The 24,685-nt window shown below is 36.8% G+C and overlaps 7 protein-coding genes and 1 long non-coding RNA gene across 9 annotated transcripts in view; 5 read left to right on the plus strand and 3 right to left on the minus strand.

The window, feature by feature from the left end:
- The first annotated feature begins 3 nt into the window (after positions 1-3).
- Positions 4-4,241, plus strand: LOC100638799 (prolyl 3-hydroxylase 1-like). Of its 2 annotated transcripts, XM_020005252.1 has the most exons (12): positions 16-491; positions 711-973; positions 1,028-1,221; positions 2,466-2,602; positions 2,652-2,777; positions 2,822-2,947; positions 2,996-3,100; positions 3,247-3,336; positions 3,398-3,548; positions 3,679-3,793; positions 3,844-3,922; positions 3,966-4,241. In XM_020005252.1, exons 1-12 carry the CDS (start codon positions 66-68, stop codon positions 4,146-4,148), a joined length of 1,995 nt encoding a protein of 664 aa, XP_019860811.1. In that variant the 5' UTR covers positions 16-65; the 3' UTR covers positions 4,149-4,241. The 2 variants fall into 2 exon arrangements, with proteins under 2 accessions (XP_019860815.1, XP_019860811.1); XM_020005256.1 differs by lacking the exons at positions 3,844-3,922; positions 3,966-4,241 and having other exon boundaries at positions 4-491; positions 3,398-3,564; positions 3,679-3,770.
- LOC100632522 (probable serine/threonine-protein kinase MARK-A) lies at positions 4,204-5,144 on the minus strand. Its single transcript, XM_003383345.2, has 3 exons — positions 5,053-5,144; positions 4,584-4,991; positions 4,204-4,498 (listed from the first exon to the last, which is right to left on the minus strand). The coding sequence occupies exons 1-3, from the start codon at positions 5,090-5,092 to the stop codon at positions 4,329-4,331; spliced, it is 618 nt and encodes a 205-aa protein (XP_003383393.1). The 5' UTR covers positions 5,093-5,144; the 3' UTR covers positions 4,204-4,328.
- LOC100638926 (uncharacterized) lies at positions 5,063-6,924 on the plus strand. The gene is made up of 2 exons (XM_003383395.2): positions 5,063-5,240; positions 5,324-6,924. The coding sequence occupies exons 1-2, from the start codon at positions 5,149-5,151 to the stop codon at positions 6,753-6,755; spliced, it is 1,524 nt and encodes a 507-aa protein (XP_003383443.1). The 5' UTR covers positions 5,063-5,148; the 3' UTR covers positions 6,756-6,924.
- Positions 6,925-7,134: 210 nt separating this feature from the next.
- LOC100639054 (serine/arginine repetitive matrix protein 2-like) lies at positions 7,135-19,051 on the minus strand. The gene is made up of 15 exons (XM_020004755.1): positions 18,959-19,051; positions 17,082-17,141; positions 15,321-17,039; positions 13,155-13,248; positions 12,862-12,982; positions 12,699-12,803; positions 12,574-12,610; positions 11,949-11,996; positions 11,044-11,115; positions 10,458-10,544; positions 10,138-10,319; positions 9,898-9,975; positions 9,073-9,656; positions 7,502-9,024; positions 7,135-7,290 (listed from the first exon to the last, which is right to left on the minus strand). Exons 2-15 carry the CDS (start codon positions 17,124-17,126, stop codon positions 7,135-7,137), a joined length of 4,851 nt encoding a protein of 1,616 aa, XP_019860314.1. The 5' UTR covers positions 17,127-17,141; positions 18,959-19,051.
- A 113-nt stretch (positions 19,052-19,164) lies between these two features.
- LOC100632650 (integrator complex subunit 5-like protein) lies at positions 19,165-20,586 on the plus strand. Its single transcript, XM_003383346.2, has one exon. The coding sequence runs from the start codon at positions 19,171-19,173 to the stop codon at positions 20,485-20,487; it is 1,317 nt and encodes a 438-aa protein (XP_003383394.1). The 5' UTR covers positions 19,165-19,170; the 3' UTR covers positions 20,488-20,586.
- Positions 20,587-20,854: 268 nt separating this feature from the next.
- LOC109589257 (uncharacterized) lies at positions 20,855-21,847 on the plus strand. The gene is made up of 3 exons (XR_002188625.1): positions 20,855-21,161; positions 21,209-21,247; positions 21,564-21,847. It is a non-coding gene; the product is annotated as an uncharacterized LOC109589257 (long non-coding RNA).
- LOC100639683 (deoxycytidylate deaminase-like) overlaps positions 21,249-24,685 on the minus strand; it is a 25,854-nt gene continuing 22,417 nt past the window's right edge. Inside the window, exon 6 of the transcript XR_002188617.1 lies at positions 21,249-21,489. The gene's annotated coding sequence lies outside the window, so the exon portion shown is untranslated. The remainder of the gene's footprint in view (positions 21,490-24,685) is intronic.
- On the plus strand, positions 21,892-23,910 carry LOC109589182 (neurofilament medium polypeptide-like). The gene is made up of 8 exons (XM_020005308.1): positions 21,892-22,288; positions 22,337-22,520; positions 22,566-22,791; positions 22,913-23,264; positions 23,336-23,450; positions 23,500-23,686; positions 23,738-23,757; positions 23,807-23,910. The coding sequence occupies exons 1-8, from the start codon at positions 21,974-21,976 to the stop codon at positions 23,830-23,832; spliced, it is 1,425 nt and encodes a 474-aa protein (XP_019860867.1). The 5' UTR covers positions 21,892-21,973; the 3' UTR covers positions 23,833-23,910.

Consider the following 24,685-nt stretch of genomic DNA (forward strand, 5'->3'; position numbering starts at 1 on the left):
CGCTGTGGGCGGAGCTACTTTACAACGGTCCATTTTTGTGAAGCACAAAGGAGCTAGCAAACACAATGAATGCAATGATGCTGCTGCAGCAGCTTGTAGTATTTCTCCTCTTCTCAGTTCTCTCCGTATCAGCTATTGGAAGTTATCAGGTCCTATATGCGGAAGGTACAAGCGCCTATTACGAAGAGGACTGGAGAACAGCAGTAGATAAATTAGAAAGAGCTTTAGCGGATTACAACGAAGTAAAGAAAGCAAAAGAGACATGCTACAAGGAATGCTCAGACGAGAGAGCTTCCATACCAGGTGATTATGTCGATGATGAGCAGCTACACTTCTTCCATGCTTTACTTGAGAGGTCATCCTGTCGAAAGAAATGCAATAAAAAGCTGATGGGCGAAGAATACAACTTGTCAGAAAAAGTATCCAAAAAAATCAACGAAGTCATGTCTAGTGGAGAGATTCACATCTTCATACAGTACTCATTATACAATGTAAGGAATAATATTTTGTATGTCTTCCACTCAGCCAATGGGTGAAGGTTGCTATACAAAACAAAAGATGCAATAATGAACCAATTCACAAATACAATTCATTATTATTTGCACCTTAGCTTAGCTTTAGCTGAATGAACACCACCCAATGGCTTAAAATGATTTTACTGTCCTCTTTTGTACTTATGCCTTATGAGCTGAGTCTTTTTTCTCTGATAGTTGAACAATGTAACTGGTGGTGCTGCACATGCTGCTACTCATCTGTATCTCAGTCCTGGCAGCAGTCCTGCAAGAGCTAACATGGAATACTATCAGTCATTGAAGGAGCTCTCTGAGTCTGATTTCAAGCCACTGTACAGCAAAGCATACAGGGACTTGTATGTCGAAGGACAGGCTCTGTATAATAGCGACGAGTATGAGAAAATGGTGGATAAAGTTGAAGAAGCACTTTTAGAGTATTACATAGAAATTGAGAAGTGCAGGTAAAAGATATAATTAATTTTTATGATAAATGTATTAATTTGTTTTGTTCACAGGTTAGAGTGCGAAGGACCTCAGGAATTCAATGGATCTAAGTTTTTTGCTGAAGCAATGTGGAGCCACCATCACTCGTACTTGCAGTGCCAATATGACTGCCCAGAGAAACTGGGAGACTTTAGAGATGATGATACACATCGAGTCAACTTCCTTGGATCTTTCTATCACTACCTTACTTATGGATACTTCAACAGTAAGAGTTCAGATATTCATGACTCAGCACATGTTAAGCTCAAACTTTCTACGTAGATACATTATGTATGTGTATCAAATGATGCAGTAAAAATCAAAAATTTTCAAGTTACTGCCATTAAAAAAAGCCAAAATTCTGAAAAATACCCAAAGGTATAGCCCATGGTTTTTTCTAAAAAATGACTCCAAAATCATCCCCAATTTTTATTACATTTTCTGATACATATTGATGTTCTTATGCTATGTAGAAAGTTTGAGCTGATCCCAACTTAAAATTTTAAAGTTATGGCCATTTTAAGAAAATGCCAAAATTTTGAAAAGTACCCAAGGCTATAACCCATGGTTTTTTCCAAAAAATGGCTCCAAAATCACACCCAATTTTTATTACATTTTCTGATACATATTGATGTCCTTATGTTATGTAGAAAGTTTGAGCTGGTTCCGACTTAAAATTTTGAAGTTATGGCCATTTTAAGAAAATGCCAAAATTCTGAAAAATACCCAAAGGTATAGCCGATGGTTTTTTCCAAAAAATGGCTCCGAAATCACGCCCAATTTTTATTACATTTTCTGATACATATTGATGTCCTTATGTTATGTAGAAAGTTTGAGCTGATTCCAACTTAAAATTTTAAAGTTACGGCCATTTTAAGAAAATGCCAAAATTTTGAAAAGTACCCAAGGCTATAGCCCATGGTTTTTTCCAAAAAATGGCTCCAAAATCACCTCATATTTTTATTACATTTTCTGATACATATTGATGTCCTTATACTATGTAAAAAGTTTGAGCTAATTCCAACTTAAAATTTTTGAGTTACAGCTATTTTAAGAAAATGCCAAAATTTTGAAAAATACCCAAGGCTATAGCCCATGGTATTTTCCAAAAAATGGCTCCGAAATCACCCCATATTTTTATTACATTTTCTGATACATATTAATGCCCTAATGCTATATTGAAAGTTTGAGCTAATTCTGACCTAAATTTTTTGAGTTATAAGCATTTAAAAAAATAGGCCCCAATTTTTATTACATTTTCTGATACATATTGATGTCCTTATGCTCTGTAGAAAGTTTGAACTGATTCCAACTTACAATTTTCAAGTTACAGCCACTTTAAGAAAACTCCAAAATTTTAAAAAATACCCATGGTTTTTTTCCAAAAATTGACATCAGAAAATGTACTGTAGTGTACCCTAAATTAATAAAGGGAGGGCAAGAGATAATGTTATTATTATTGCTGTGTAGTTAAAAGGATGAAAGATGCAGCAAAGGCAGTTATGACTCACTTGAGGATAGAGCCTAACAGCAAGATTGCTGTCATGAACAAAGGATACATCAAGCAGCAGCCAGGGATTACAATCAAAGACTTTGTTGAGCGTGAAGTAATCCCACTATCATGCAAAGCATCAATTTGTCATTATAATAATTTAGGATGCTAAATCTCTTCTTGACAGAATGGAAAAAGAAAAAAAGGTTTTAGACATGCTAGAAAGGCTTTCAAAAAGAGACATTGCTGATGTCCCAGTTTCAGAAGAAGATAAAAACGACGAAGAATTGGTATTGATACAGACCTAAACTAACTAGAATCATATTCCATTTAGCTTGAGGAAGATTTTAATAAGTTTCCTGTCATTAAAGAGGAAGAATTTGAAATGAAAGAAGAGAAAGTTTCTGAAGAGAAACCTGCTGAAAAAGAAGAATCAAAAGAAGATGACACAAAAAATAAAGTTAGCTCATAATCATTATCATCATCATCATCATTATTCTGGGTAAAGGTTGTTGTTCTTGAGACAGCAGCAGATCATGGAGGAGTGCACAGAGTCTTACTAGATAATTTGATTACTCAAGAACAGTGTCAATCATTTCTAGAACTAACAAAAGTAAGCACATTGCTTTCTAAGAAAAAAATGAATTTTATTTGATACATAATGTATTATGTTTTTATATGTAAGTTTGAGCTGATTCCAAGCACTATAAAAAAATAATTATGGGTATCTTAAAAAGCATTATGTATTTATTCTATTAGAATTGTGTAGAGGGAGATGGATATCAGAGGAAGTCACCTCACACACCACATGAGAAATTTGAAGGACTTCATGTGCTTGATGCTGCTAAAGTGAATACGTTATTATCATCATCATCATCATCATCATCATCATAATTGTTTATTATTGCAGGGAGCAGTGAGAAAAACAATTAAAAAGGAACTAGCTCAGCTTTATCTTGATGCCAGTGAGCTAGTTAGGTCTGCTCTGGTTGAACAATTCAATTTGTCACGGCCACTTTTTTTCTCATACACTCACCTCGTCTGTAGAACAGGCTTATTAAGTATGTGCATTATCAAGTATGTGCATAGTTCACACATTTAAACAATAGCTATTTTGATTATATCACGCAATAGAATGAATGTTGAACAGCACCAATCCTTTGTACTCTTATTATTTATATTACTATTTAGGCTCTTCTGATAGACATGACTTAAGCCACCCGGTGCATGCTGACAATTGTGTCCAGGAGGAACATAATGGAGAATGCTATAAGAGACAACCAGCTTACACGTGGAGAGATTACAGGTAATAGACAATGCTTTCCATGCCTCCTATTCACTATCATACACCCACAGTGCTATTCTGTACTTGAACGATGATTTTGAAGGTGGGAAGTTCTTTTTTGCACATTCTCAATTTGATACAACTCCACAAGTAAGTCAGTAATGTTATGCAAGGTGTGTTTAATGGCCAGTAGCACTATGTGACTCCTAAATGTGGGAGGATGGTTGGTTTCTCTGCAGGTAAGGAGAACATGCATGGAGTGACCGCAATTACTAAAGGAAGGAGATGTGCTGTTGCTCTATGGCTGACATTAGATCCTCGACATCGCGAGACAACATTTGACGAAGCACAAACACTCCTCAATGGAGTCTTTTAGAACCTTTAAGAACCCCATGAGAATCATTACTCCGATTGAATGTGTATTGTATGAATTTGTGAGATTACAATGATTGTGGTATAAAATACAAAATGTGAAATAAATGATGATTGTGAATAATAATTGATGTGAGCAGATGTTTATAGAGTAGATATATACTCCGTGAGTGCTCCATTGGTTTCATATGATGGCTTCATTCATAGTAGTCTTCCTGAACTCCAGCTCTTTGATCTTACAGTTCACAATAATGATTGATATGCTAACAAAGACTATCATTAGAAGTAGGACAATGGAACCCAGCAGGAATAGGTAGAAATACAACATGTCTTGTTGTTCAGTGCCATTGTTATCTATTGAGAGTGAAGACAAAATGATAAACAATACACATTAATCAAACACAATGCATTGTGAACATAGCAACAGTTCCACACTAACTTTCATCAGTTGACTGTTCGTTAGTAGTTGATTGTGGCGTACTATTAGTTGCATTATTATTATTATTATTATTATTATTAGACTCGGTCGGTAAAGTTAATGGAGGGAGTGTTGGAGCAGTTGTACTGCTGCCACCATCTTCCGTACCACTTGTAATTGAAACTGGCTGCAAGTCTTGATTGCAATAGTCTCCAGATTCGCAATATCTCCTCAAATAGAGTTTACAGTCTGAGAGTATTCGGTCATTAATACAGCAACCAAAGGTTAAAGGGCTTCCCTTGTCTCGGGAGGTCTCTACAAAGCAGGCACCATTTGAGAGAGGGACGTGACAGGTATTATTGGAGAAGCAGTTTATAGTGTTGTGGCAATGGCAGGTTAGGAAATCTGAGGCAGAGATTATCCTGTCACCTTTAAAAAGACAGAGAAAATGGGAGAGCTGAAAAGGAGGAGGACAAATGGGGGAACTTACTCAAAATAACAGAAGCAAGAATTATCACAAGTCGAATCATCTCGATGTGATAATAGACGCTAGGTGAAGGTGTGAATCACACTTGCTGCTAGATCTATGGAGGGACTAAGGGAGCAGCAAGAGGCGCTAGCTAATAATGTAATACTCGTGAGAGAGAAGCCTTGTATCTGTGGTCTCTGTAATTGCAGGTGAGCCCAGATGTTTATATTGCTAGTAAAACCAAAGGAGGGGCCAGTAATGTATACTGTCTTACTGTTTCCTCCTTTTGCAGCAAAAGACACCAGTGCCCAGTACATCATGGACCCGTTGGTGAAGCCATGTTCCACCAAAGCAACTTGGGAGAGCCGCAGACAGAGTACAGACTCATATACTGCAGCACAGCTGGGAACGCAAGAGGCTATGATGTACCCACACTCTATAAGCATCATAAGAGAGGCATAAAACTTCATCCTAAAGTTCTTCCAGCTCCTCCAAAATCTAAGGTAGAGAGCGGTACGACTTATGTGAGGGCTTTCCCTGATCCTGGCTATCAAAAGATGAGGGATAATCTTAAACCAGATGACACGTATATCAAAACCGATTCCAAATTTCAAGACGAGACCTCGTACAATGTTGATTTTTTTGATCGCTTACAGCATGCAGATGCAGAAGCAGCCAAGCCTCCTCCCTCGCCTGAAACTTATAAAGAGCTTACACTGCCTACCATTGTCAATTGCTCTTTGCACTATGAGACGACAAACGAAAAGTTCTTTCCTAAATGGAAGAACACGAGTCAGTGTCGCTTGAAGCCTTATGGCGAGCCGTTTATCAAACCTTTGTTTGCAGGGCAATTCAATGACGAGACTGTTACCAAAAGAGAATTCTATAAAAAGTCGATTCGACCTCGTACTTGCTACGTACCAACTGACGGTAAACTCTACGGAGGAGGAAAGTTTGAAGACCTCACAGTTACTAAAAACACTTTCCTTCCTAAGATCATAGAAAGAGACATGCCATTCCTTCGGCACAACTCACTGAAAAATGTTGAATCAGTGGAACCAATCAAAGCTGGAAGGATGCAGAATATCACTCAATACAGACGCGATAATCTCCCATTGCTCCATCAGCCACCGAAAAGGAAACTGTGTCGACCGGAAGCAGACAAGATTATATCTTTATCGAATGGTTTCAACCTCCCATTGATTACGATGCAAAGTACGGCTTTCCCTCACTGGGGCAGGGTAGAGGTACCGGCCCTTCTCAAGAGAGAGGACCAGACCGAGAGACTCGTGGGACCTTTTCAAAAGAAGACGCATTACGATGATCACTATAAGCCAGTGAGTCTACCCCGCCCTCGTGTGAAGAAACAGGAAGAAACCCCTTTTGTCTACCATCATCAAAGGATACCCTTTCCGATTTCGGTTAACCAGTCAGAGTATTTTAAATTCAAAACCGTGCGTCCTCGTCGATTCCACGGTGACAAAGCAGAGCTCAAGGTCTACCGAGGCCCGCCAAAAGTAAAGTTTGGCTGCAACACTCACTACCAGGACTTTTTCCCTGGAGTGACTGGGATGAGGCCTAAAGACTTCAAACCGATCGACGCAAGAATAATAGATATTGGGAAACTCTCCGACTCAACAAGTTACAAAGATCACTATCCAAAGAGAGAGCTAAGCATCAGACCAATATGTCCAGCAGAATTAGTGCTAGCTAGTTTTTGTTGAATACCCACAGTAGCATAATGTACCTATTAATGATATTGATGAATCACTTGTTTTTTTTTTCACTTATTTTTTCCACACTACATGTACATTGTACATTGGACTGAGAAGTAATTAATTATAAAGTGATCATAATAATAATAAATTAATCATAACACAACTAAAATGAGAAGATGGAGAGAAAATTAACAAAGACAGAGAGCGATGATGAGAATAGAAAGTACGAAACGAAATCATAATAATAATAATTAATAATAATAATAATAATAATAATAATAATAAGCAATCAAAAATGTTTCACATGTGAGCTATCATTTTAATAATATAAAATAATAATAATAATAATAAAAACAAATTAAAATGGCGGCTAGCTGTTGCTCCATCACTTCTTTTTCTTTTTGGCTTCCTCTTTCTGTCTCTTCTTGTCTTCCTTCTGCTTTCTCTCGTGTTCCTTTTTTAGTTTTTCGGCATACGGTTTCAATGTTTTCAGTTCCTTTTTGAACGTGTTCCTCTCATCATTGCTGGTCATACCATAACTCTAAGAAATAAAGAAATAAATTAATAATAATAATTGCACTTATGTTGTGTATCAACTCTGAGCTAATTCCAATTTCAAATTTGTTTTTTTTACAAATTTTTAAAGTTGCTCCAAATGCTAGTTAACAGCTCATAAATCATGCTGTTTAGCTTATACTTAACATGCTTTGTGGGAAACTCTGAGCAAATGCGCTGGAGTAAAACCTGCTTACTTTTAGTTTAGTATTATCCAAGTCAAAGAGTACGTAACCCTTTACTCCTTTCTCCTTGAAAGCTCCTGCATGACTTCCAAGCCCAATGTTTCCCAGCCACATTCCAACGACTTCAGGCGACCAGAACAGAACATTCTCTACGTCAGGGGTAGCGGACGACATGACGTGGGATGCTCCCCTCAGCATCTCCTCCTGGTCAATCTCTGGGGATGGGCCGTCGAGCTCGTCCTCTGAATAATCAAGATTATCAGCTGAGGAACTAGAAGGAAGCTTTTTGGAGATCTCTGGGGACGATTCCGCATTTCCGGAATGAATGGGTGTGGTCATAGGTGACTTCTTGGGTGTGGTTCCAGGCGTGGTCTGAGACGAAGACTGTGACTTGTCACTTACTTGAGTATCGGAACGAGATATCTCGGGATCATCACTAGGCTCTTCATTCTCAGCTTGAGCTGGTTGCTCTTCAGTACTCTGTGTATACTCATTACTATCAGTGCTAGTGCCACTGGCCACTGTATAACTGCGATGTCTCATCTCCCCTGGTAGACCCATAGGTATTCCTATATTGAAAGCACCAGGGGGTAGTTTACGGGGCTGTTTTTTAGGCGTCACTTCATCCAGTTCCTCCATGCTCTTAGATCGCTCCAAAGTGCCTCCATCAGTCTCATCCTCTCCTTTCTTATCTTCATCCTCAGCCTTGCTCTCCCTTTTATGCCTTGTTGGTGAATCAGACACATCTATAGATGATGATTTCGGCAGCGGTACGATTTTCTTCCTAACAGGAGGTGCCATTCCTTTCGACTTGTACTCCGCCTGTTTGGCCATTGCTTGCTGTGCTAGCATCATTTTCTCTTTGACTGTTAGTTCGGCCGGGTCCTTTCTTTTGAGGCCTTCCAGGAGGTCCGCCTGAGGGGCCGGGTCCTGTGTGGGGGTATTGGTACGAGGGGAAGGCTTAGGGGGAACAGGTTTGGGCTTCTTTGTAGGAGGGACAGGGCTGGAAGAAACCGGAGGAGTGCTATCATCATGGAGTGACGTACGGACTGGCTTCTTTGCTCTACTAGGACTAGCAGTCTGGGGCGGAGTAGAGCTCTTTCCTTTATCTTCACTTTGCTCTCCTCCTCCATCGCCTGCCTTCTCTTTAGAGGCCGAACGAGGAACCGGTATAGGTCGTTTGGCAGGTTTAGGACTTTCTGTCTCCTCGGATTTAATCTCGCCAGGCTCTGGACTAGATACCCGCCTTCTTGGCTGAGTGCGTGGTTTAACTTTAGGAGGCGGAGCCTGCGGGAGTTTCATGGGTGTGGCAATGCTGTGTCTTGCTTCTCCTCCTCCTCCCTCCTCCTCTTCCTGGATGGCAAGGCGTGGCATGTTCTCTGGGAATATCATTGAAAGGTTTCCTAAGCTACGTAAGTGGCCTTGAGATGGTTTCTTTCGTCTTCGCTGTGAGGAGAGACGTGCTCTATCACGACTTGCAGAACAATCCAATTGACCAGAACTGGCTAATTTCAATGTCCCAAACGGCTTAGGATCTAAAATATAAGTATATGTAAATAGGTGTGGTTATAGGTGGAGCTTACCTTCATCGGGTGTGGTCTCTCTACTTTTATTACTGGCAGTTGAGCTGCTGCTTGTTTTCCGTTCAGTGTCTCCTGGTAGAGGAGACTTCTCTTTCTTCTCCTCCTCCTCTTTCTGAGGCTCTTTCTCTTTCTCTTCTTGTGGTTTATCCTGGACAGCATCTTCAACCTTTTCCTCTACAACTTTGTCTTTCTCCCTTTCTTTCTCTTTCTCCTTTTCTTTCTCTTTCTCATTTTCTTCCTCTTTCTCTTCCACTATACTCTTTCTCTTTCTGTCTTCACGTGTATCATTTTTATCGGACATTAATAATTTCTCGTTAGCGACATTCAACGCCTCCTCACTGACCCGAAGCTTCTCCTTGGTTTCCTCAAGGGATTTGACAGTTGATGCTAACTTCCCCTCCACCTCTCCGAGTCTCTCCTCGGCTGATGAGAGCATGCTCTTGGTGGATTGAAGCTCTTCTTTAGTGCTGTCTAGTTCATTTTGTGTTGAAACCAGTTCCTCGTTGCTAGAGGGAGAATCCTGAGACTCTTGTTGTGTGGCTGATTCTAACTTCTTTTCTAATTCTATGATCTTCTCTGATAAGCTATATATATTTACATGTATATTATGAGAGAAAAACAAATAAAAAAATAAGCTTCATGATTTCATTATTATTAAAATGATGTACAGTACATACACATGTACATGTGAATCAAGAGAGAAGTGAATGTATGTGTACACACAAACAGTTACAGTTACATGTAACTACAGTCTGTCATACTTTCTCTTGCCAAGTGATTAAGTCGTATGATATGCTAATATCAATATAATGCGTGGCTACTGACCTTTTGGTGGATAGCTCCTTGTCCTTCTTCTCTTTGGTCAACTGTTCCTTTAACTTGGTGACTTCCTCTTCAGCATCGCTAAGAGACAGAGAAAAATGAGAAAGATGAAGAAGAATGAGAGAGAGAGATGAGGTATCATAGGAATGCCATCAGTACTGTTGACACTGGTAATGTCATTGTTTGTTTTTAAATTGGTAAAACGATATGCACACACACCAAGACACTTGTACATGTACTTACCTTGTTTTATTCTTCTCAAGCTTTTCCTTGTCCAGTTCTGACTTCACGGCTGCTAGTTCCTCTCTCAGTCTCTCACTCTCTTTCTTCTCTTCGTTAAGGTCAGACTCTAAAGAGGTCACCTTCTTGTTCAACGACTGTATCTCCTTAGAGTCCTTTTCATGTTTCTCTGTAGCCTCCTTTAACTAAAAGTAAAGTCGTTGTATTGGTGGGGCATTAAATAGAACGTGTTATAATGATGCGTATAAGAATGCCAGTTGAAATTATAGTCGTGGCCCGGTGTTATTTAAAAGACAACACATATTTGTTGCATCAAAGCTTACCTTGGCTTTCAGTTCACTAGCTTCGTTGTCTTTTGAGTCACCAGAGGAATTCAGTTTCTCAGTCAAACTCTTCACTTTAATCTCCAACTGGAGAAAGAGAGAGAGAGGGAGAGAGAGAGAGGGGGGAGAGAGAGGGAAAGGGGGAGGGAGAGGGAAGGAGAGAGGGAGGGAGAGAGGAGAGGGGGAACAAAAAGGGTCAATACAAGGTGACAAGGTCAGAGAGTATACAACACACAAGTTACAGTGCATTATTGTAGTTTAGTTTGCTTGCCAATCAGCCACAAATACAAAGAGGGTTACCATTATAGGATTGAGCAACAACACACATACACAGACTGTAGTACATCACGTTATTCACATACACAAATCATAGTGCTATACCTAACTGTGTGTCTATACACTAATATCACTAACAACAACTGAGGCACATACTGTACACACATAAATACAATCAAAGACTCCCTTGAGTGTATAACTGCATACTGTATGTATAATTGCATACAAGTATATTGTGGTGAGTCGTTGGGGTTAGAAAAGGTGAGGTGTATAAGGGTATACAGAAGTTTTACTGAGTTAATTTACTGACTTTTGTCTTGTCAACTGTGACGGTTGCCAAAGCTTGTGTCAAATCAGTTACTGTCTCTTGGCTCTCTTTTAACTAATGGAGGAAAGAGAGAGAAAAAAGAGGGAGAGAGAGAGAGAGAGAGAGAGAGAGAGAGAGAGAGAGAGAGAGAGAGAGAGAGAGAGGGAGGGAGAAAGAGAGAAAAAGAGGGAGAGAGAGGATGAAGGAAAGTGACCAAGGGTATTAATTAAAGGTATGCAATGATATCAGTCCATAAATAGTCATCAACAAGTATACAGTGCAAAGTGAGTGAATTAAGAACAATTAAGACTTAAATAAAAGAATGTGTTTAGATAGAGACAAGCTCATATATAGTAAGACATGAGAGGGAGTGGATAATACACACACACACTGATGTGATACTAATTATTCCAATAATGTAGACTGGGGGTACTGCTGCAGTCATAATTGTCCACTCTTGTTATGAATAATACAGTACAAACAATTATGTAATGTATTCCTCCTATTATCCTATTATCATTATTTATTATTTTGATATCACTGTTATCATTATTAAACAAGGCATAGCAGACAATAAAACACAATCATAATACTTATTATAAGGATCATCTTCATTATTATTATCATTATTATTATTATATACAATCAGTACTATTGGCACTAGTTTCAAAACTAGCACGTAGGATACAGTATGACTTCTAATTCTTAGCCAGTTTTAAGTCTCATGGTGCCAATTACAAAATAACACATACACACAAGCATACATACATATACATGTACATGTACATGCATACGCAAACAAGTGCTAAATGGAAAGATTCTGTTGTTCTTGGCTCCTCAAATCTTATGCTTAAAATCAAATATACTTGTCAAAACTTTTGATAAATATAACATAAAATAATATGTACCTCTTTCTTGATGGACGATATTTCTTCTTTTAAACTCTCGTTGCTTTCCTACAAAAAAGGAGAGAAGGCACCAAGTTTAGAGATAATGATAACAGTTTATTTTTCAATAGTACACACACAGACAGGTACTAATGCACCAGCAGCTGGTAAAACTAGCAACTATTATATACATGTTTTAAAAGACAAAAACCAGCCCAGGCCTTGCTCTAAGCACACCCATGTCTCCCTTACCTCCATTTCTTTAGAACTATCTCCCATAGACTACACTACTATACCAGGACCACGTTTTTAATGGCTCTACCAGACAAAGGGTCGAGGGATGGCGTGCTAATGGCTCGCTTATAAGGCTGCTATTGGGAATCCTTTGTCCAGGGGAAAAGAGTTATGGAGAAAGAGAGCAGCTAAGGGCTTGAGCCAAGAGATTGAGGGCGAGTAAGAGAGAGGGGGAGAGGAAGAACGAGCTCAACCAACTTCCTTGTGCTTGTGGCTAATAAAATTGTTTTAATTAATTACCGCGGCCACGCCCACTTAATTAACAAAACACTAACAGAATGGGAATTGATGAACCAATGGAGTGTGTGAGAATAGAAATTTGTAGGAAAAATAAATAAAAAATAAAAATTACCTTTGAAGTATTGCTAAGTGTTCTTCCAACCTTTAACCTAAACATATAATAGAATATTACTAAAAATAATTTATGTTCTATGCTATTATACTTTCTTCTACAATTTTTATTCACTTTTCCCTTACCTAACAGTCTTCCCTGCATTCCTCAATACTCTAGCAGCATCTTCAAGTGTAGAGCCAACCATTGATACGCCTGCAATTTCAACCAACATGTCTGATTCACGTACACTAGAAAAATAAATAACAAAAAAGTAATTTAATACAATTGAATTGATTAAAAACGTACAGCCCATTTTTATCAGCAGCAGAATCGGGTACAATCTCTTTAACAAAGACACCAACTTCCAGTCCCTTCCTAGTCTGGGCATATCCTTCAGCTATGTGTAACCCAAACCCCTGGCCCTCAACTGAGAAAAAAAGAGAAAAATAAAATTAAACAGAGAGGAAAAGAGTAAATGAAATGACAGCTTAAAAGAAAATTGACTACAATAAATTTAAGTGTGTGTCTATGTGTAATATCTGTGATAATTAAGAAAGAAAGAGAGAGAAAAGAATTAAGATTGGATCTTATATACTTACTTCTTTGTAGCTCAACACTGAACAAGTCCATTCTAGCCAATGCTCCCTCACTGATTGCCTTCTTCATCTTCCTCTCTTCACTGCCATTCATTGACTGCATTACAGAACCATCACCAAAAAACAGAGAATAAGGAGAAAGGAGAGAAAAAGTGAGAGAGAGAAGGAAAGAGAAAGAGACGTAGTAGAATATAATAAACTGTATGAATAACACTTTAAGTCTCAGCTGGAAAACAATGAAGATAACCACACCCACTTTAATGATTTATACACACCCACACAAAGCATACATGAGTGCCTACACACACACCCCCTCATTTGATTAGCTTTCGTTTAATTAAAATCTGTTTAATTAAAATCCTTCCAACTTACGATACCTTAGTTTATCGATATTGGCTTATTAATAATTATTAGTTTTTTGTAGCATTGAAATTATTATAAGCATTGTGCTGGTTGTCATGGTAAGAGAGCTAGGCCCAGACGTCCAATCAGGGCAATCTCAAATTATAGAGTGAAATCATCATAGTGTTACAATACAATAGTAGTCTGTTGATATCACTAGTAATGATTCACTTATTTAAACAATTCCACTAAAAATGATTAGCGAGAGAGAGCTTATTACAATAATGATATCATTATGTATTTTATCAGTTGCCTATAGTCATCATGAATTAGGAAATTGGAACATACAGTGTACATGTGCATGTATTTTTTAAAATGGCCATAACTCAAAAATTTCTCATCAGAATCAACTCAAACTTTCTACACAGCATAAGGACATCAATATGTATCAAAAAATGTAATAAAAATTGGGGGTCATTTCGGAGCCATTTTTTGGAAAAAAACCCTGGGCTATAGCCTTGGGTATTTTTCAAAATTTTGGCATTTTCTTAAAATGGCCGTAACTCAAAAAATTTAAGTCGGAATCAGCTCAAACTTTTTACATAGCATAAGGGCATCAATATGTATCAGAAAACGTAATAAAAATTGGGGGTCATTTCAGAGCCATTTTTTGGACAAAACCATGGGCTATAGTACAGGGTATTTTTCCAAAATTGGCCTATTTTTAAAAATGTTCATAACTCGAAAAATTTAAGTCAAAATCAGCTCAAACTTTCTATATAGCATAAAGGCATCAATATGTATCAGAAAACGTAATAAAAATTAATGGTGATTTCGGAGCCATTTTTTGGAAAAAACCATGGGCTATATAGCCTTGGGTATTTTTCAAAATTTTGGCATTTTCTTTAAATGGCCGTAACTCGAAAAATTAAAGTCAGAATCAGCTCAAACTTTTTACACAGCATAAGGACATCAATATGTATCAGAAAATGTAATAAAAATTGGGGGTGATTTCGGAGCCATTTTTCGGAAAAAACCATGGGCTATAGCCTTGGGTATTTTTCAAAATTTTGGCATTTTCTTAAAATGGCCGTAACTCGAAAAATTAAAGTCGGAATCAGCTCAAACTTTTTACACAGCATAAGGACATCAATATGTATCAGAAAATGTAATAAAAATTGGGGGTCATTTTGGAGCCATTTTTTGGAAAAACCCTGGGCTATAGTACAGGGCATTTTTCTGAAATTGGCCTATTTTAAAAAATACTTATAACTTGAAAAATTTAAGTCGGAATCAGCTCAAACTTTCTGTATAGCATAAGGACATCAATATGCATCAGAAAATGTAATAAAAATTGGGGGTCATTTCGGAGCCATTTTTTGGAAAAAACCATGGGCTTATAGTACAGGGCATTTTTCTGAAATTGGCCTATTTTTAAAATACTCATAACTTGAAAAATTTAAGTCGAAATCAGCTCAAACTTTCTATATAGCATAAGGACATCATTACAGTAAATTTGGTTAATACAATAGCTGCATAGTATTTTCAGAAATTGTATACATAATGAAAAGAAATGGCCATAAAGCAAACCACACGAGTTGCTCCAAATTATTAACTTTCTATTTCCAAACAGACATCTCTCATTCCCTAATGAATAACTGTAAACCCTACACACAATACAGTGCACCATTTAGCAACTCTGCAGACAATATCCGTACAAATTAAAACACACACACACTTACATGTACATACACGTACATTACATACATGTACATGTACATGTACACCCATACATACATGTACATTGTACAGTAATAGCATCCCTACCTCTTTATTAACAGGAATAGGGGCGGATGCTAAAGATTCCCTCTTGTTAGGAGTCGATTCGTTTCCTTTAATTTCAACTGGTGGAAGTGTCACTTTCTTTTCTTCTTTTATTTCTTGCTGTTTCTCTTTCTTTTCCTCTCCTTCAGCTGCTGCTGGTACAACAGCTTTAGGTGGAATAGGAGGCGGAGGCTGACCAGAAGGAGTCGTCGTTTCTTCAGTTTTACCTTGCGATGGACTCCTTTTATGAAGAGAAGAGCTAGATGAGCTATCAGAATATTTCTTTGTTTCAAGTAACGGGCTATTCCCATTGGTCGCTTGAGTTGTATCTTTAGGACGAGGTGGGAGAGGTCCCGGTTTTGGAGGGGGAGGGGCCGTTCTTGCAGGTGCGACTTTACGTCCCGTGTTCGGAGAAACTATTTCTTTTTTTGATGAAGGAGGAGTAGAACTGTCGGCTGATTTCTGTCTAGTGTGGGGAGGGGGCGGGGCCCTCTTGGACGGCATAATGATGGGGGATTGGTCACCAGATTGAGGGCGTGGCTCTTTGATCTTTGCTTGTACGGAATTAACGTCAGTGACACTAGCTGATTTCTGACGTAATCCTGAGTCAAGACGAACCGCGTGGGTGGGCATGGCTTCACTCTTTACCTGTTCCTGTGGAGGTGTGGTTTCAATCATTGGAGGTGTAGCTTCCTTAGGTGTGGGCGTGGCTTCCTGTTTAGAGGCCACAGGTGGGGAAGATGGTGATTTTATCCCATCAGTATTCCTTGCCCGAGGTGGCTTGACAGGAGCAACTGGTTTAGACTCGGATTCAGCAACAGATAGTCTAACTGGTTTAACTGGTTTCAAATCGGCAGGTAACAGGTCACTAGACGAAGACCTGACCACTGTGACTGGTTTGTGATCAACAGGCGTGTCGGTGGGTTGGATCCTAACTGGTTTGACTGGTTTTGATAAATCGGCAAATTCGCTAGTAGGAGTTCTAACCGGCTTCATATCAGCCAGTGATGCTCTCTGAGGCTTTGGAGGAATCGAAGCATCAGAGCTAACCCGTTTGACCGGTTTCTTGAAAGTGGGCGGAGGAATAGGGTGTGGCTGAATGCTACCCTCTTCCATGCTCTCTCGCTTTTTAATCTGTACAGGGGCCGGGGGCATTTTCTTAAAACCAGGCGGTGGGCGGGCAGGAGCCCGAGGGAGTTTACCGTAGCGTGGGTGAGGAACCTTCTCAGTCTCGGTATTACTGGTTGATTGACCGGTCGTTTTTGTAGCCTCTAGTGACTCTGGTAGTGGAGCCACATTGAGGTAATTGGAAAGCGGTCGTTTACGTCTTTCCTTCTCCTCGTAGACGTTCATGTAATCGCCGTCGCTGGCTTTATTAGAAACGTCAGGGAATATATTAGCATAATCAGAGTCAGGGTGAGGCCCTTCTTCTTCGTCTCTCTCTGGGCTTGGGGAAGCCTCCCTGACTCTAGTTGAAGCTCTTAGTCTTTCTCTAGCATAAGAATATCCTTCACCTTCTCCTCCCTCTTCTTCCTCTTCTTCTTGAGCGTCTCCGGGGTCTTGTTCCACTAACATGATGTCCTCCATTTCGAGTTGATCCTCTTCATCATCGTCAGTCATTCTCTGTTCTATTCTCAAGGGGGTGGAGTCACGGGCCGGACGAGTGGGCGGGGGATTAAGAGGAGGTGGAGGAATAGGACGACCCTTTCTCCCCTTAGGAGACTATAATAATAATAATAATAGTATATTTATTTATTTCATTACCTCTGATGTTTTTTCATCATTCCTGCTTGGCCTTTCAGCAGACATAACAAAGCTTGAACGCTAAATGAAATAGGAAATATATAAACACACACACACATTTAAAATCCCTAATTGTAATTACATTGTTGTTAACTTAAATTATCAAAGGGCACATTCAAAAGTGGAATATATTACACTCCACATCTCTTGAGGGAGACAGAGACTAACATTATACAATATACAAACTACAATGAATATTATAATACTAAACTGGTTTTAACTACACAAATACCTCAAGTGTTTGAGATAAAGTGAGGCTGTTGTTCACGCACTGGTTCACAACAAAATGGGCAGACATTAACAAGAAATAGGAAATACTGACAAGCAATAGAAATAGCCCAAAACACAAAGTAGAGCATCATATTGTACTGTACTACAGTGGCTATGCATAATTGGAATGGGTGAGAGAGAAGTAGAAGGAATTCATGAAACTGAAATGAGATAAGATAAATAATAATAATAATAATGATAATAATAAGCAATAAAAGATGATTAAAAACTAAAAATGATTATTATTAAAACATTAGTAGAAGGACATTGAACAGTTATAAAGGTATGACTCCAGCCAATGGAACAAATGTTCATAAAATGTACCTCACACTTGTAGTATTGTTTGAAAACATAAGTAGGAACACTCACATTAAGCTATTAAATTATAAAATGATATTGAATATAAAAATAGCTTATTAACATTGTTCAAGTGGGTCACAATGGTTTCATTGTACTATCTGTATAGGAAGCCCATTTCTTTATATGCATACACACACACACACACACTATAAATGTATACATAAATGTACATGTATGGAAAAACGTGTACTACTGGTGTGTGTCTCTTATAATTAAGTTTATAGAAAAACAGTTTATAATTAGTATGCCAAATGATAGCAGGAATTGGTAAATATAGAAACGTGCAAGCAAATGTGCAACATGCAACACAATGAATACATGCATGTACATAATATATGTACAATGTATATAATAAAAGTATCAAAATGTGTTTGATATGTCTTTAAGTGTATGTACACAATTTAAATATGGACCAATAGTAATGTACATTCATGTATAAAATGCACCTAATATGTAGTACATATATACATGTACATGTATGTAACATAGATACATACATGTATATATGGACTATTATGTATTGATAGTGTCATTGATAAACATAACAATCAGCCATCATTATCTATAAACTCGTGTACTCAATAAAGTTGATTTTTCTTAAAATAAAACTTATACTTTCGTTTTAGTTTCAACATCATCTCCCTACTATGCATACATACAGTGATACACTGCATGTACATGTACATGCAAGTCTACATGTACGTCACATGTATTATTATTATAGCATGCTTTACTAGTGCATGCGCATGTACACATAATTTCAGTATAATGGCAATTACTTAAATAAACAACAGAAATACTTGTATAATCAATGTGCAATGAAACACTTCAAAAATATTTAAAACATCATCTATGATTATTGACAAACTTGCTGCCATCAAAAAAGCATCAAAAGCAACAAAGACTAACTGTACTATTGGAATACCAGTAAATATACATCAAGGAAGCTTGGGACTGGATATGAAATCATTTGGGAGGTTATAAGGCTTGATTAGAGGCACCAGACTCTGTACCCGTTTACACAACAGCTTAATGGATTACAACTACAATTTATACACTGTAAATGAGTGTGAACGAGACCCAATGGGAAAACTTTACCAAAAACAGTAAAAATCAAATATTATTATAGCCATGGCTGTGCTGGAAAGGTAATTATAGGTAAAGTTAAAGGCTGGGATATATTAGTACATGAGTACATGTATGCTTACCTGTAGGCAACGAGAGAGAAGAGAGAGTGGAGGGATACAGTTGCAGCAGATAAAAGTTTACTTGTAAAAGAGAGGAGGAGAGGCCATTGTCGTTCAGTGCAGGAAAATTATAATGATATTCATAGAAAGGGGTGGGGCTTGTTTTTTAAAGTGGGCGTTACTTCAAGGAACGCCTCTTTTTGTATTTTAAAAAATAATTATTTTTTGTTATCATGTCTGGGCTATTATCTTGCAGTCTAACAAACGCCTCTGTGCTTTGCAGCGGGAAACTGATCCCATATCACTCCCAAGCATCCCAGCCAGTCTTTGGAACCCTCCACAACTGCTCAGAGCCTTGCAATGGAGCATTCTTCAGCCAAGAGCAAGTGGACATACTCCATTACAGCAACCTAGTTCTATCTTGTCTCAGCATCATCACTGGATGCATAATCCTATTCCTCTACTTAATAAACTATTGCAAAATAAAGCACCCAGAGGCTCCCATATACTACATAGCAGGACTCCAGCTAGTAATATCAACAATGCAGCTAATATCAGGTCTATATGGAACCTTCAATTCAATGTCCAGCACTAATAGTAGCAGTGATAGTGAGGGATTGCATTGTGATGATAGATACAAGAATCACTTCAATGAATCCATACTGCTGCAAGATGGAGGAGACAATCCATTCTGTCTAACAATATTTGCAATACTCTATTATTCATTTCTCTCGATACTCTCATGGTGGACTGTGATAACAATCGAGTGGTTGGTGACATCAATAAAAAGAAAGATAACAAAAAAGAAATACTTATACATCATCAGTCACATAGCAGGTTGGAGCATACCAATACCATTCCTGTTCACTGCAGCATATCTAAATGCAGTATCAGGCAGCACCACTGAAATGACATGCTGGATTAGTAGAAGGAATGAGAGTCTATATCAGCTAGCTTTCATCATAACGCCACTTAGTGTATCACTGACTTTTAATAGCATGCTACTACTATTAGGATTCTGGATTAATTGCAAGAAAGGGAGACATCGTAACAGCCTATATCTCTCTTCAAGGAATGAAGAAGTCACCATACCTCAGCTAGCAAGGGTCAGTATATACAGTGTCCTACAGTTGGTGGTAATGGGCCTACTGCTTATGTGCTACCTGCATCAATACTGGTATCAAAGAGATGCTGAAATTAACTATCTTCAATTCATAGTGCATAAGCATGTATCATCATGTTACCCTCATGCAACTGATAATCATTTTATGTTTTTTATGACGGCTATACTACGAGTGATTTGCTTCCAGATTATGGGTGTGGTTCTGTTACTATGGATACTGAGAAGGGAGCTCTTGTGTAGGTATAGGTGCAAATATACTAACAACAACAACAACAACAACAACAATAGCAATAATAATAATAATAATAATAATAATAATAATAATAATAATAATAATAATAACTTAAATAATTTAAATGTAAGTAGATCATCGGCTGGTGAGCAATCATTGTCACTTCTTACAAATATAACTCCACAGAAAAGTTGATTAGTATAATATTTATATTTTTTATTTCATGGGTATTTTACAATGCAATATTAGTTTGTTGATATCACTTTACTTATTAAAACAATTCTATTAAAGTCATTTTTTTGGACAAAGCATGGGCTATAAGTCGGAATCAATTCTAACTTTCTACATAGCATAAGGACATCGATGTGTATCAGAAAATGTAATAAAAATTAGGGTTCATTTTTTAGCCATTTTAGAAAAAGGCATGGGCTAAGCTACTTCAATAAAAGAAGACAGTTTATTTCATTAATGTCCCTCACTGGAGTACATACTACATGTACATGTTAGTTACACATAATACTATTACTTAAACCAACAAAAATAACATTAAATGAACAACAAATTAAATAAACACATCAATATTGTCAACACACAAGTTGACTCCTACTCATCAATACTACTGTCACTATGTACAGTTGGCATACACAATACACATTCAAAATTCAAAATATTTTGTGACCATATATGGTAATGTGCTATGACTACCGTAGGCATCGCGTGATCACTAGTACACGTACAAGTACATCTTCATAATTGTATATAATAAGCTACCCACTAGTGTTTACTGAGAGATCAGACAATAGGGAGAGTACAAGATAAGAGAAGAGAAGACTACTAACAGTCAGTATAAGCTACTCCAGTAAAGAAAGGTAATGTATAGTGTATACAATATTTAATATTAGGCCACACTGTATAGAACTGTAACAAGAAATAGTGAGACTATAGGACAGGACAGGTTAGTGCATGAGAATAAGAAATGAATAAGTAAAAACCAACAATTAATAAAACAGCAAATTAACATAACATACATAATACAATACACATTAAATGTTAAGGTCAAATTCAATAAGTTTTAACTTACATAGAAAGTGTTTAATATTCATTGTATTAGTCCTTTATTGTGTCCAGTGATTATACACACAATCATCAATAGATGAGAAATCTATTGTTAGTGTCTTTATTGAAGGAATAAATTGTCTATTATATAAAAACAGCATGAAATAATATATTATAAACTTATACTGTAAGTGTAACAGTATTGATTTACTTAGATATGGCAAATGAAATAACACAAAAAACAAAAGATGATGGACTAGCACAAGAAACAAAAGATGAAATGGAAAAAGAAATTAAAAAAATAGAAGATGAAATACAACAATGGGAAGAAAGAGATAAAACACCAGAATACATCAAGCAAATGCAACAAGTCAAAGATGAAATGGAGTCTGAATATAAAAAAATAAAAACAGAAATGGAAAATGTGGTAACAGCAAAAGAAAGACATGATACAGGTAAAGATCATAACAAAAATTTGGAAAGCATAAAAAAAGAAAAAGAAATGAAAATAGAGAGACAAACAAAAGTGTACAAAGAAAAAATCAAAAAAATTAAAGATGAAAAAAAAATTAAAAAAGAAGAGGAAGAGTACAATAAAATAATCAAAAAAATAAATAATGAAGCAATGAATAAGACAGAGGAAGAAATTATTCAAAATGAAGAAAGATTAAAGAGACTATGTGACAAAGCAAAAGAGCTAAATGAAGAAATAGATGAAGCAAAAAAGTTAAAAGCTGAAGCTCATGATGTAAAAGAAACATTAAAATTACGAACAGAGAATGTTAAAAGAATATTAAAAGAAGCTACAGAGAAAGATACAATAGAAAGAATACAAGCTGAAGTAAGAGAGTTTAAAATAAAAAGGAGTAAACAATGGGATGAATATTACATGAAGATAGCCTGTTTAGCTGCTTTAAGAAGTAAAGATCCAAGCACACCAGTAAGCTAATAATGACTATTATAGTTATTATACAATATGATTACACAGGTTGGTGCTTGTATTGTCGACACTAAATCTTATCAAATAGTTGGGATTGGATACAACTCAATGCCTTCAGTTAAAGGAAGAAGTAATAATGACAAAATTTTTTCATGGAAAGGATTATCAGAGAATGCAAGCCAAAAACTAAAAGAAAAAAAAGACAAAGATTCAAAACTCAAATATCCTTTTGGTAATCTAGCACAAATGAAATAACATACATTATTCTAGTTCATAGTTGTTCATGCAGCCGTTAATGCTATTACAAATAGGACCAAAGATAAACTTGATGGTTGTACAATATACGTAACACTAAAACCTGATGAAGATTGTGCTCGTGCAATACAACTAGCTGGAATAAAAGAAGTAGTTTACTGCATGGTCACAAGAAAAGAGGAAAGAGAAAAAGAATCAGACATAAAGACAGCAGAGACATTTTTTGGAGCTAATACAATTGAAACAAGGTATAATGATATTATAAAACTATAAGTAGCAAACAAATTATGGTTACTGCAGTATTATAGTGTCAGTGTTACAAATAGTCCTTAATAGTTGTAATAATGTGAATGTTTTGTAAAAATTTAGAAAGCTGCCAATATCAAATAAAGATGGAGTGGCAAAAAAACTTAATGACAGAATAGAAGAGGCAAAGGAGTTACACAGAAAACAACACCTCAAGCAGCAAGGAGTTGAACAAGAAAGAGAAACCAAGCAAGGAGAATCAGAAGGAGAACCAAAGCAAGAAGGAGAACCAGAAGAGTCAGAGCAAGAAGGAGAAACCGAGCAGCAAAAGACCAAGCAAAAAGAAGCAGAGAAAGAGTTTGATGATATTAATATGCCATATAAAAATGCCATAACATGGGAAGAATTCTTCATGGGAATAGCAATACTGTCAAGAAAAAAACCAAGACAATATGATAGAAAACCAGAAGATGCAGTGAGATTCTAACTAATATATTAATTGCACATGTCAATGAACATGTACATGTATATACACATATTTTTTAGGTAGGAGCATGCATAGTGTCACCTAGCAACCAAGTAATGGCAGTTGGATACAGTGGATACCCTGAAGATATGAAACTCCAAGACATTTTACAGGAAGAAGATCAGAGAGGATATAGTTAGTATCAACAAACACAATACATTCATTACATATTCCTTTACAATAGTTGCACATGCTGAATACAAGGCAATAATAGGAGGACCAATAGTTAGAGGATGTACACTATATGTCACTTCATATCCGTGCAATGTATGTGCTAAACTTATAGTACAATCTGGCATCAGTGAAATAGTGTATGATAAAGATGCAGGAGACATAAATGCTAGGAAAATATTAAGATGTTGTCTTACAAGGTTAGCAACAATTTAAAAATTGAGTAACATTAATACCTACATGTGTATTAGGGAGTGTGAGGTTAGAAAAGGTGAGTTCTGTATTATATAACAGATTATAGTTTATTTATTATTAAATAGAGTTTAAAGAAATTTTGTACAAGTGATTATACAAGAGAAAACAGCTTACTATAGAATTAAAATCTATAATTAGTAATTACAATAATTAAAAAATTTATAACTAGTGATTAAATGCACATGTAATCGTATATTACTTCATTATGATATTTCTACTAACCTGTATTTAACTTTAGCCATGTCCAATAGTTTCCTGCTAGCAATCATGTGATCAGTATCATGATATTTATCACTGACGTATAATATCTCAGTGACACCAGACTGTATGATCAGCTTAGCACACTCATTACAAGGGAACAACGCAATATCCTTTTAAATTAGTTGAGTTCTATCATCAGCTGGTGAGCATCAATGTCACTTACAAACACACTTCCATTGGAAAGTTAATATGATTTATAAATAAGAGATTGCAATTACATATGAGGAGCAAAAAGATGAAAACAAGTTGAGGCTATAGGGAGCTACGCTAAAAGAATTAAATAAACATGCACACAAATATTGTCAACATACAAGTTGACTCCTACTCACCAACTATGTACAGTTGGCATACACAATACACATTCGAAATTCAAAATATTTATGGTCATATATGGAAATGTGTTACTAGTGAGTAGCTTATTATATACAATTATGAAGATGCACTTGTACGTGTACTAGTGATCATGCAATGCCTACTGTAATCATGTTTACTGAGAGATCAGACTAGAGGGAGTACAAGATAAGAGAAGAGAAGACTACTAACAGTCAATATAAGCTACTCCAGTAAAGAAAGGTAATGTATACTGTATACAATATTTAATATCAGGTACTAATTATACACGTAACATTCAAGACCAATAATATAATTAAGCCTACGTTATAGAAAGTGTTTGATATTCATGT

The sequence above is a fragment of the Amphimedon queenslandica genome, unplaced genomic scaffold (genome assembly GCF_000090795.2).
Source record: "Amphimedon queenslandica unplaced genomic scaffold, v1.1 AMPQUscaffold_13511, whole genome shotgun sequence".
Classification (NCBI taxonomy): domain Eukaryota; kingdom Metazoa; phylum Porifera; class Demospongiae; order Haplosclerida; family Niphatidae; genus Amphimedon; species Amphimedon queenslandica.